Below are 13,737 nucleotides of genomic sequence, written 5' to 3'. Positions count from 1 at the left end.
ATTGAGTCAGCTGTTCCAGCTCACCAGCTGCTCCTCAGAAACCATATACAGGGTTGCTGTGAGTCAGAACCAACTCGATGGCACATAATAACAATAACTATATATATATACACACACACACACACACACACACATATATGTTATATATGTACATGTTGTTGTTGTTGTTAAGTTCTGTCGAGTCGGTTCTGACCCATAACGACCCTGTACAGGGTTTCTGAGGCTGTAAATCTTGATGGCAGCAGAAAGCCTCATCTTTCTCCCGCGGAACAGCTGGTAGTTTCGAACTGCTGAACTTGTGGTTTGCAGCCCGATTCGCAACCTACGCTACCAGAGCTCCTTATATATGTACGTATATATGTATATTATATATATAAGTTGTTGTTGTTGTTGTTAAGTGCCATTGAGTCGTTTCCAACCCAGAGTGACCCCATATAGGGTTTCCAAGGAGCAGCTAGTGAGCTTGAACCTCCAACCTTGCAGTTCAAATGACTTTGCAGTACAAATCGGGCTGCGAACCACCACGGTCAGCAATTTGAAACTACCAGCTGTTCCGCAGGAGAAAGATGAGGCTTTCTGCTCCTGTAAAGATTTACAGCCTCAGAAACCCTGTGCAGGAACCGACTCCACGGCACATAACAACAACAAGAGGTAACAAACCAATAAAATAGACTTATAGGGATTTTTCCATGACTTTTTAATGCTCATAAACTTGTCCTTTAATTTTTAAAAATGTTTGATACTGAACATATAAAATATTTTAACATATATGATGTAGAAAGCATTTCAACAAAGTTAACACCCAAGTACTCAAAGCCAGGGAATGTCAGTGTTGTAGTACCCCACGGTCTAACTGCTTTGCTAAACCATCCTCCTCTCCTCTCTACAGAGGTGGCCACTATTTAAAGTTTTTTTTTTTTTTTACTAATCTCTTGATTTCTTTCTTGTTTTTGCACATTTGTCAAAATACTTAGCAATTACATAATTGTTTTAAGTTTAAAATTATGTTTGTGATTCATGATTTATATGTGAAGTAGACACCGTTATTAAACAAAAATATCAAAATGTGAAGCAATTCTTTGTCAATATATCCTCCATCTAAGTAGGCACATCTGAGTATGGTGTTTCCATATCTCTAAACCCTTCTCTGAAGAACTATGTGTCAAAACAGCACTTTTGGTAACCTTCAGGCACTCAGTTATATTGCTTTTAATGTGTTCTTTGATTTAGGGAACAAAGAGATGTCTTGAAGGGCAAGTTCAGGGCCGCAGGGTGGATGGGGTGAGATCTCCCGGTGACATTCTCAGGGGGACTGGGGTGAGGTCTCCCAGTGACTTCCTAGGGAACAGCCCTTGCTTCAACAAGAACAAAGATCAGATGCATTGTCGGGATTAAAAAGAAAAGCTTCCTTGGCTCAAACTTCCGGATTGTTCTCAGCAATGCAATTTTCTATTTTCTTAACATTTCTTTCTAATAAGCCCTCATGATCATCCAGTGTCCTTTGAGAAAAACTATTAAGATGATCCCTTTGGGATTCTACAAAGCAGTCTTTACAGTGTTCAGCTGTGCTCTCTGCTTTGAATCTAACCAGGCCAGCAGATCCTCTCTTAAGCCATTGTTTTTATTGTAGCTGTTAATTTTTTAAGGCTCTGTGATGAAATGAAGACAAGTGTATTACTGGGAGAGCTTGTCTGTAACCATCCACTGATTGCAGAGACATTTAAATACGTTTTGTTTGGAATAAACTTGTGCATGTATGAACTGGAACCCTAGTAGAAATACTTTTTAAAACATTTAACCTCGTATATATCAAGTTGAAGGAGTTGTGGCAGTGTAGTGGTTACGAGTTGGTCAGCTAACTTCAAGGTCAGCAGTTTGAAACTACCAGCTGTCTGTGAGAGAAAGATGAGGCTTTCTGTCCCCTACAGATGTCCAGCCTCAGAAACCCAGGTTTGCTGTGACTCAGAATCGACTCCACAACATACCGCTACCACCACCGTATATCAACTTTATTTATTTCTGTGTTCATTTCAGAGTCCTGAGTGGTGCTGCAGAGTAATGCACTGAATCACAAGGTCAGTTTGAACTGCAAGGTTGGTGGTTCAAACCCACCAGCTGCTCCTAAGAAACCCTATACAGAGTAGCTATGAGTCAGAACCAACTTGGTGGCACTTACAACAACAAAGTTCATTTCATGTCAAATATTCTCTCGATGTCATTTATTTATCCACCTCCCTGCTATGCCTTTAAAGAAGCTGAGAACTGAAAGGAGGGCTAGTTTAGATTTGTCACTTCTTATGATTGACTTTTTATTTGCTATCACGAGTTCTCTTCATTTCTTCCTGTGTATTTGATTTACAAATGGTTTGTGCTCAACTACTAACCCCACAGGTTGCCAGTTAGAACCCAGAGGTGCCTTAGAAGAAACTCCCGGAGACCTATTTCCAAAGAATTGTTGATGTTGTTCTTGTTATGTGCCATGGAGTTGGTTCTGGTTCATAAAGATCCTGTATAGGGTTTCTGAGGCTGTAAATCTTTATAGGAGCAGAAAGCCTCATCTTTCTCCCACGGAACTTCTGGTAGTTTTGAACTGCTGACCATGAGATTCTGCAGCCTGATTCGTAACCACTATGCTTCCATAGCTACCAATTCTCCAAAGAATTAGCCACTGAAGATCCTATGGAGCATGTTTCTATACCAGCACACAAATGCAAATCTACTCTCCTACAGAACACAGTTCTATACCGACACACATGTAAATCTACTATCTTATGGAGCATGGTTCTACACTGACACACACGTAAATCTACTATCCTATGGAGCATAAATGTGTAAAGATCTGGAATCAGAAAACCAAAAAGGAAGAACACGCTCAGCATTTCTCAAGCTGGGGGGAACTGAAGAAAAAAATTTAAGCCTCGGCTTTTGTTATTGAAAAATTATCTGGGCAAATTATTGAATGATGCAGAAAGCATCAAGAGAAGATGGAAGGAATATACAGAGTCACTGTACCAAAAGGAAATGGTTAATGTTCAACCATTTCAAGAGGTAGCATATGATCAAGAGCCAGTGATACTGAAGGAGAAAGTCCAAGGTGCATTGAAGAAATTTGCAAAGAATAAGGCACCAGGAATTGATGGAATAAAAATTGAAATCTTTCAAGAAAGTCAGGTGGCACAGGAAGAGATCCATATTTGTGCCAATTCCAAAGAGAGGTGACCCAACGGAATGCGGAAATCATGGGACAATCTCTTTGATATCTCAAGCAAGTAAAGTTTTGCTAAAGATAATACAAAAATGGCTACTATCATACATTGATAGAGAACTTCCAGAGGTTCAAGACAGATTCAGAAGAGGCTGTGGAATGCGGGATATCATTGCTGATGTCCAATGGATCTTGGCTGAAAGCAGAGAATATCAGAAAGATGTTTACCTGTGCTTTATTGACTATGCAAAGGCTTTCGATTGTGTGGATCACGACAAGCTATGGACAACATTGAGAAGTATGAGTATTCCAGAACACTTAATTGTGCTCATAAGGAATCTGTACCTGGACCAAGAGGCAGTTGTTCGAACAGAACATGGGAACATTGAATGTTTTAAAATTAAGAAAGGTGTGAGACAGGGTTGTATTCTTTCACCATACTTATTCAACTTGAATGCTGAGCAAAGAATTCAGGATAATGCACTGGACTGAAAGGTCAATTTGAACCTCAAGACTGCAGTTGAAACCTACCAACTGCTCTTCAGAAACCCTATGCAGGGTTGCTACGAGTCGGAACTGACACAACAGCAATTAGCAACAGCAACAACAACCTTATCCGTCTTCATGGTTTTGTCTTAATTCAGAATGCTGTTTTCATTCAGGGATAAATTAGAGGGAATCACACTCCCCCATGGCTATGAACAAAGTTTATTTCTGCCACAGGAAGCTCCTCTCCCTCACTACTGTGACCTTCCTTTTAGACCTGTCCTGGAGTTCTTGTGTATCTCCCTGGATTGGTCATCCTCTTCCATATAGCAGGCTCCATCACATGTATCTCCAAATGTATACTCTTCTCAGTCTGATTTCCTTATGCGTTTAGGGTTTCTGTTTGGCCATGTGACAACTCTAGATATGAGTAGTTTACTATAGTGTCTTTTTCTAAGATGGTTTCTCCCCTGTGGGATTTTTATTTGGGGATATTTCTATTATCCCTTTATTAATACAGAAGTTGCCCCAGATCTGTGCTGACAGCACATGGATTCTTCCATCTGGAAGAGTTCATCAAATACCCGAGAGTCAAGTGTGTGTGCTTTGGGTTTTCCCAATCCCTCACATAATACCTATTGTACTTCTAAGCCTCAATTTAGTTTGGATAGTTCTTTGGCTTTGTAGAATAAGCACTGGACTGCTAACCACAAAGTAGGCAGTTCAAGCCCACCAGCCAATCTGTGGGGGAAAGATGGGGTTTTCTGTTACCATAAAAATGTACAGCCTCAGAAACACTATATCAGATACAACAGCAAACAGTTAAAAAAAAGAAACCATTTCCTATTTTTCTACTATAGAGAACAGAATGCATTAAACTTTAAGTCAACAATGCAAGAAAGAGTGAGTGGTGATGCTGATCCCAGGGAAACACCAAAAACTGAAGATTGAGCCAAATCGCCACTCGTCTACTTTAGGCATAACCAACAATGGCTTTTGTTAGTTTGTGCCCATAAACTAAGAACCGGAAGTTCGGTTTTAACCACAAGATGTGAGGGTCAAACTCACCAGCCGCTCCTCAGAAATCTTTTTCTTGTTCACTATGAGTCAAAACCGACTCAACGGCACCTAACAACAACATCTTACCTACAAATGAGATCACGGAAGCCACAAACCCACTTCCTGTTGCTGCTGCTAAGTCGGAGGCTGGGTCCTAGAGATGCTCTTAGGCCTGGGGAATGGGAAGTTTATGAGCAGAGGGGAGGGAGGGCTGAAACTCTGTGTCTACTGCTGGCACACAAGTACATGGCCGAGTCCCCAACGTGAGCTGAGCGGATGCCAAGGCCAAAGAAAGAAGTGTTGGGCCGGATGGGTTGGAAGTTATCAGACGTGTCTGTTTCATTGTTAAATTCTGTATTGTAGTAGTAGAATAATAGCTTTAGAGCTTGGGTTGGCTTCTGCTGGTACCAGTACATGACATTATGATTCAGATTCTGAGAACAGCTCAGAGTCACTGATTTTCCCATCCTGGTAACGTGATATTTTGGGTTCTGGGTTACCACCGCACCCATAGGACCTGTAGGTAGAGAAATAAAAGGACCTGCAGAGAAAGTCAGGATAGAGACTGATGTCACCGCCATACAGAGAGGCATAGAAAGAGTTCAAGGACCATCGAGTTGACTTTGACTCACGGCAGAGCAGAACTGAGCTCCATGAGGCTTCCAGTGACTAGTTTTTAGAAGATTGTCAAGTCTTTCTTCCGAGTGTGTTAACTATTGGCACCACTCATGGACTTCAGAATTAAGGACAAGAGAGCCTTGGCCAAAGAGCCCCTTTCTTCCCAGGACTGACCTGATTTCAGGAGACAAAGGACCATGCATGGGAGGAGCCTGGGACCCATGGCAGGGCTGGAGCACGAGTGAGACCTCTGGCTGTTCCAGACTCTGATCTGCAGAGCTGGGGGTCTAGCATGCTTGAGCTGGGGGAGGTAGATTTGCGTGTGGTGACAGTGTCATGTTGACATCACAGGGGAAGGGGCAGTTCTCTTGTGATACTGTACTCATCTTCCTGCCTGGCAGGAGAGTCTGTGTGGCTGACCAGGCAGACAGCAGCAGTTTATCCTCTGTGTCAGTCACTGCTTCTTTCAGGCAGATGTTCCCTGATTTGCCTCATGCTCATCCAGACAACTCCATCTGACCCCCTTTTCTCACTTCTGATATGGTGACTCCATGGCTTAAGGAGCCCTGGAGACACAATGGTTAAGGGACTTGGCTGCTAGCCAAAAGATCAGCAATACAAGGCTACTGGCCACTTCATGGGAGAAGAACAATGCCATGTTCTGGTATCAGCAGAAGCCAATCCAAGTTCCAAAACTTGGTTTACTACTATGTTGCCTATGTTGCAGAATTTAACAATGAAACAGACACCTCTAATAACTTCCAAATCATCTGGCCCAACACTTCTTTTGTCTTGGCATCTCTTCACCAGGTGTGAGGGGCTCGACAGTATACTTGTGTGCCAGCAGCAGAGACACAGAGTTTCAGCCCTCCCTCCCCTCTGCACATAAATCTCCCATCCCCCAGCCCCAAGAACTTCTCTAGAACCCAGCCTTCTACTTAACAGCAGCAACAGGAAGTGAGTCTGTGGCTACCATAATCTTGATGGAAACTCAATGGGGCAGTTCAACTTTGTCCTACATGGTTGCTATGGGTTGGAATTGGCTTGATGCAATGGTTTGTTTTTTTGTTTTGTTTTGTTTTTGGTATAGGGTGGCTCAGAGATCCCTCCACACGGGCACGGAGAGTGCTGAGCCAGTGCTTTTGTGTTTTATACCCATGATTGACTGGTGTCTACAGACTAAATAACTGGTATTGAGTTGACCCCAACTCATGACACCCTCATGTGTATTCGATTAGAATGGGGCTCCATAGGACTTGATGGAGCTTCAATAGGCTTCAATGGCTGAGTTTTTTTTACTTTGAGTGAAGTTGAACTTCCAACCTTTCAGTTAGAAGCTGAGTGTCCCAACCATTTGCACCACCTGGGGACTCCATGTACAAACTATTTCCACCCGAATGCATCGTCCAAGCCTAGGGATTCCTCTATCTGTGTTCACTTTTTAGAGAGTGCTGTGGAATCTCTACAACTCTTGGCTATCAGTGGCAACATGATGCCTCCTTGTGGCCAATGGGAAAGTCTCTAGAAGCTTCTTTACTATCCTGGAATCTTGTGTGCTAGAATATGATCTATTGGGGCTTAGAAATTCATCCAGTTCCCCATTGTGATGCCAAGTCTGTACATTCAGATCATCACACCAGTGGACTGAAGAAGTTGCTAAGTCTTCTGGTTTTTTCTCTTGTTTCTTTAAGTCTGAAACCACAGTGCCCACTGTAGGTATTCCTGTATTTACTACTGCCATGCTGATTGGGGAAACAGACCAGACTACTGCCCTAAACACCACTGATATCCATTTTCTATACAGCTTCCTATGGCATGGGTTATTGTCCTCCTTCTATCTCTATAACTTCTCTTGTTTCTTTCTGAAACACATCCTATTTGGAGGTTTGTAGTATATTCAACAATCCAACATCTTATAAACAACCCATACAATTTACACTTAAAAAAAAAAAAAATCAGCTCTGTGGAGAGAGGGAAATTAGCTTTCATTCATGATATTGGATCTGGCTCTCCCACTTACAAAAATGAGACTTTAAAAGTAGTTGGATATGAGTATATTCTAGACCAATGTCACTTAAAATTAGCCACCAACATCACCATTACCACCATTATCATCAAAGCAGTAGCACATGAATTTGTGTTCATTTTTTCTTCTGTTGGGGAGAGTTGTTTAGTCTTCTTGATAGGACAGATATGAGGAAGTAGTGACAGCCAGAGCCCCAAATCTTTCAGCATATGGCAGCAAGTTAGGCAAAAAAAAACTTCTATAATTACACCAGCCAGAGTATTCCTTAGAGACCAAGATGGCTAAACTTCGTCTCTCATACTTTGGACATATTGTCAGGAGGGAACAGTCACTGGAGAAGGATGTCATGATTGGTAAGATGGAGGGTCGGAGAAAAAGAGGAAGACCCCCAATGAGATGGATTGGTCAGGTGGCATCATTGATGGACTCAAGTGTGGCAGTGGTAGTGAGGTTGGCCCAGGATCTGACATTGTTTCGTTCTGCTATGCATGGGGTCGCTATGAGTCGGTTTCGACTCAATGGCACCTGACAACAACACAATTACACCAGCACAAAACACAGACACAAAAACAGTGTGTCGAGTCCAACTCCAGGTGACCTCATGTGACATGGTAGAACTGCCCCACAGTGTTTTCGTGGATGTAGTGTTTACAGAAGTGTGTCTCTATGCCTTTCTATTGTGGGGTCACGGAGTTAGTTCAAACCACCAAGTTCTAAGTTGGTAAATCAAATAATGCCATTTGTGTCAGGATAACATACTTAAAATTTGTACTGATGGGGTTCCAGTAGGGAACCCTGGAAAACCTCATGTCAGAAACACCCATCCACACTTTAAAAAAAAAAAGTTTTATTGTGAATTGTGTGATAGTTTACATGGGAGAACATTAGTTTTACATTCATCCTATCGTATATTGTTTCATTGCCATGGTTACAATCCCCTCCATGCATCATCAAACAACCTAAGGGTATATACTACAAGCCTGCCCCCACCCCCACCCCCTAGTCATCAGCACACAGCCCCTCTCCCTCTCTGTGTCTAAAGTCCCCAGGTGCTCCATCTCTCCACGTCATCATCTCTGCCTCTATCTCAGGCATCACTGCTTCTCTGGGTAGGGTCCTGCTCTCCGCTCTTCTCCCTTGATGGTCCCAGGGACCTCCACTCCTAGATTGCAAAGTTAATCACTCCCCTCCTTGCTACAAAACATCTACCTTTACATTTTCAACCCTCACAAGCAGTCCTGATAACAATTATTCACTATTGTATCCCAAGAGTCCTATCTGCATTTCGTCCATCCACACTTTCTTGAGCTACTCTTGTACATCAGGAGTCAATTCTGGCTCTTTTCTTGGTTCCCTTGGGGAGGAGACACAGCGGAACTGAGGAGAGGGGAGAAGCTGTGGCTTTGTGTAGGAGGGGCATGGCTCTGGTCCCTACTGTTGGCACAGAAATACACTTGAGACCACCAGCTCCACTGGATTGATCTTCAGGGCGGAGTACAGTCCTACCTCGGAGAAATTGCAGGTTCGGTTCCAGACTTAACAAGAAAGTGAGTCATGCAGGCTTTTTGGCTTCCCAGTACATAGAGAAGTTATGTTTTCATAATATTGTAGTCTGTTATGTGTACAATGCATTATGAAGAAGTTTGAAATATTGTGAGAATGACCAAAATGTGCCACAGAGATACAAAGTGAGCTCATGCTGTTGGAAAACCTGATGCCAGTAGACTTGTGTGACAGAGGGCTGCCACAAACCTTCAGTTTTTAAAAAACACAGTATCTGGAAAAGTGTGATGAAACAAAGCACAAACAAGATGTGTCTGTATGTTCCTTCAATCCTGTGCCTGAGAAGGGTCACTGGGCATCCCTGAGTCATCTTGTCTGACCTCCTTAAAAATGGCATTGCTTGCCCCTTAGCATCATGTCTAGGAATTGGATCACATCCCAGTGATAGTAAGCTCCTTCCCCCAGTCCATGTGCCTGGGGAGATGGGGGACTCCAGCCATGGTGTGCCCTCTTGCTGTTGTTAGGTGCTGTTGAGTCACTTCTGACTAATTGTGCCCCGATGTACATTAGAATGAAGCACTGCTGGGTCCTGCTGCGACCTTACCACTGTTCTGTCTGAGCCCGTTGCTGCCACCATGTCAGTCCACCCCACTGAGCATCTCCTCTTCTTCACTGACACTCCACTTTACCAAGCACAACGTCCTTCTCCAGGGACTGGTCCTTCCTGACAACGTGTCCAAAGTATAAGAAACAAAGTCTCACTATCCTCTGGAGGAGACAGAAACCAATATAAAATAAGCAGGATGACTGGGAAATTCTTGGGGACTCACTGGCTCCCAGGAGACAAAGAAACACTCAGTCAAGAAGCTTGGAGCTAAGGCAGGATCAAAGAGAAAATGACAACATCTTCAGATGAAGGAGCATCTATGTCTGAGCAGGAGGAAGGACGTTCATGTGAGGTGTGGTCCCACAGTGGCATCATGGAGCTGACAGTGTCCTTGGGTATTGACTAAGAGAGTGGAAGCAGAGTCAGCAAGGGCTCTCTGGGATCAGTTAAATTGAAGGGTTGATGGGAGAAGAACGAAGCCAACGTAAATGGTCCTGCTTGTGTATTTAAGTAGGTATGAACCTTGCACGTGCTCCTGGAGGTCACCACACAGAGTTCTTGAACACCATCTCACTCCACCTAGCCTCATCTTCTCTCTTCTTGTTGTTGTTATGTGTGGTTGAATTGATTCTGACTCATAGCTACCCTATATAGGGTCCATAAGGAGCAGCTGATGGGTTTGAACTGCTGACCTTGTGGTTTGTAGTCTAGTGCTGATCCTATAGCGCTACATCAGAAGTCCATATCACATTCCAAATGGGGGATATCATTTCCAAGATTGCTTTCCTTATTTCTATACATCGTATGTGTTATGTTCCAAATTCTGTGATCCCAGTCTCTCTTAAACCCACTCCAGTCAAGGTTTTGCCCCACCACCCTCACACATTGAATATTCAGAAAGTGAAAAATCATCCTCAACTTTGCTCCACTGGGCTAACCCTTAGAGTTGTGTTCACCAACCACTTATTGATTTCTGCCTGTCACCTTTCCATCAGAAAATCAACTGGCTACACCATCAGCATACCCTCAGAATCTATCCCCTTTCATCACCTCCGTTGCTAACACTCTGGACCAGACCACCTCCATATTTGGCCAACACTACTGCAGTAAGGAGCTCTGGTAGCGTAGTGGTTACAAATCGGGCTGCGAACCATAAGGTCAGCAGTTCAAAACTACCAGCCTCTCCGTGGGAGAAAGATGAGGTGTTCTGTTCCTGTAAAGATTTACAGCCTTGGAAACCCTGTACAGGGTCGCTATGGGTCGGAAACGACTGCACGACACTTAACTACAACAACACTGCAGTAGATACCTCGCTGGTCTTCCCGTTTCCACCTCACGTCCTAACTAGTTGGCCAACTGTACTTTCTAGATCATGTTAGACCATCCTGCCCATCCGCTTAGATCATTTAAACCAAAAACCAAGCCCACTGTCTTGGAGTCCATTCCAACTTATAGCGAACCTGTAAGGCAGAGTAGAACTGCTCCTAAGGGCTTCTGGGAGTAAATCTTTACAGGAGCAGACAACCTCATCTTTTTCTGTGGATTAGCTGGTGGGTCTGAACTGCTGACTCTGTGGTTACCAGCCCAACACTAACCCACTACACAGCCAAGGTTCTTCTGTGCAGATTATCTACTTGCTTTCAGTTGTATTCAGAAAAAGAAAGCAAAGCTCTCAAGGTCCTGAAGCTCTTCCATGATCCATCCCTGACTCAACACCTTCTCATCATCCTAGCTTCCTTGTTGCTCCTTGCATATCTCCCCCCTCCTCCCCCCGCCCCGTTTTTGTTTTTTTGTCTTTTTAAGTTTTTATTGTGACTTGAGTGAAAGTTTACAGGGCAGATCATCCATTTTACATTCAACAAATCATATACTTTGTTTCATTACAATGATTATAATCCCCTCCATGTATCATCAATTAACAGTATTTCTCTCTATTTATCTTAGCTTTCTCTCTTTTTTAAAACACAATGGCATATATAATAATTTAAACCACCAAAGGACACATTCTGCAAGTCTGCCTCCTGGCCACCAGCACTCAGTCTCTCTCTTTCCGTGAATCTAGAGTCCTCAGCTATTCTCTCTTTCTATGTCCCCATCTCTGCCTCCATCTCTGGTGTCCCTGCTTCTCTGGATAGGGTCCCACATTCTGCTTGTGCTCTTCTTCCTTGATGGTCCTACAGGCCTCTGTTTCTAGACTGTAATATTACCTCTTCATTTTTGTTACAAAACTTCTACCTTTACAATTTCTTTGTCTGGAGACCAGTTCTCTGAGCCTGTACTGTTCTTACCCTGATGGCTGTATGCATCCTTCCTTCATCTCATACGAGTCTTTGTTCAAAGGCCGTCGTCTCATTAGGCCCTTCCAATGCTCCCGACTCAGGCATTCCAGATTTCTCTCTTTACGAATCGGGCTGCGAACCTTAAGGTCAGCGGTTCGAAACTACCAGCCGCTCCGCGGGAAAAAGATGAGGCTTTCTACTCCCGTAAGGATTTACACCCTTGGAAACCCTGAACAGGGTCGCTATGGGTCGGAACCTACTCAAAGGCACTTAACAACAACAACAACAACTTCCTTTCTCTATAGAAGATATCACCTGTGCATGCTACAGGGAAGCCCGAGGGTTTCTGCTCAGGGAGGGGGTGACAGTGCCACACTGTGGCTAAGCTGCTGGCACAGAGGTACACAGCCGAGTCCCCCAGCTCCGTGGAGTTGATCTTCAGGGTGGAGGATGACCCGTCCGGCATCTTGGCAGAGAACCGATCCTTGATGGTGTCTGCCTGCTCTATGACAGCCTGGTTACGGAAATAAATCAGAAACTCCAGGCCTTGGGTTGAGGTCTGTCTGTACCAGAAAAGGGCTGTGTGTCCAGAAATGGGCTCACATTTCAGGGTCACCTCGTGTCCCTTCTCTGCCACCTTGTACCTCGGTGTCTGGATTACTCCAGCATCTGCATGTTCTGTGGAAGACGGGATTTGAGAACACAATAAGGCAAATAATTATCATCATTCCTGGGAGTGTTTTTAAGGCAGATTCCTTGTTTCTGGAGACACACCTGTCCCCAGGAGATACAGGACCACCCAGAAGAGGATCCTTGTGGTCATGGCAGGGAGATGAAGGAGAAGGCTTTCCCCAGTTGTGGGCAAGAAGAGAGTTGGGGAACTGTCTAGCCCTCCTGACTTCACACAGTGGGTGGGCAGAAGGGCAGTGACGTTACTGTGACTGACACTATGATGGGGCTCAGGATTCAGAGATCAGACCTGAACTTTTTCTTAGCACCCCCACATCCCCCACCCCCTAACCCACTGCCAGGCAGGTAGGTCTCTCTCAGCTTTTCCAAGGAATCTTTGTCCTGTGGTGGAACCGCAGCACCTCCTGGTGGCCAGTGGGGCAGAGCCATGGGTCAAACCCCAATGTGAACCATACTGTGTTAGGTGGTTACAGGACAAAGGAGAGTTATAGTTGGTGTTTTAGACCACTCAAAAATAACACAGCTGTCTCTACAACTGAACACTTGAGAGAGGGGTACTGAAGTCAGCTACTGACATTATTCAATGACTTCTGCATTCCGTTGGATCGCCTCTCTTTGGAATGGGCACAAATATGAATATCTTCCAATCAGTTGGCCAGGGAGTTGTCTTCCAAATTTCCTGACATAGTTCAGTGAGCAAGTCCTGTACAATTACTACCCTGTCATTACTACTGGGTTAAGAAAGATTCAGTTGGATTTTTAAAAGTTGAAAATGTTTAATTTTTTTTTTTCCTGTTACTTTGTGAACACAAATCATGCTAGCAATATTCACTGAAGTTGGATAACTTTTTCCCCTGAAATTTATGCTTGCATTTGGGTCTAAGTCAGAACTTCCTGTAATCTATTCTTATGGACTTTATCTCTGTGTGACCTTCCGTATTAAGAGACCTGAAATTGAATATATCTGTGTCTTCTAATACAGTGCACACATTTGCCCATTTTTGACGTTGTTGTGGTTAAGTGCTGTAGAGTCAGTTCTGACTCATAGCCACCCTGTATAGGGTTTCCAAGGAGCAGCTGATGAGTTTGAACCTTGAGGTTCAAACTGACCTTGTGGTCCAGAGTTTATCTTACAGTGCCACATCAGGACCCCATTGTCCATTTGGTTTGGCGCTGTGGGTTAATGAGCCAGACTGCAAAGCCAGTTGAACTACAAGGTTGGCAGTCAGAGCTCCCCAGTTGCTCCTCAGAAACCCTATACAGG

The 13,737-nt window shown here is 43.9% G+C and overlaps 1 protein-coding gene across 1 annotated transcript in view; it reads right to left on the bottom strand.

Moving 5' to 3' along the window:
• Positions 1 to 12,249, bottom strand: part of LOC102812504 — a 23,756-nt gene extending 11,507 nt beyond the window's left edge. The window contains exon 1 of the mRNA XM_006861268.1: positions 12,099 to 12,249. Within this exon, the coding sequence (XP_006861330.1) occupies positions 12,099 to 12,249 (151 nt within the window). The remainder of the gene's footprint in view (positions 1 to 12,098) is intronic.
• Positions 12,250 to 13,737: the final 1,488 nt, after the last annotated feature.

The sequence above is a fragment of the Chrysochloris asiatica genome, unplaced genomic scaffold, assembly GCF_000296735.1.
Source record: "Chrysochloris asiatica unplaced genomic scaffold, ChrAsi1.0 scaffold00041, whole genome shotgun sequence".
Classification (NCBI taxonomy): Eukaryota; Metazoa; Chordata; class Mammalia; order Afrosoricida; family Chrysochloridae; genus Chrysochloris; species Chrysochloris asiatica.
This window is presented reverse-complemented; position numbering and strand designations above follow the sequence as displayed.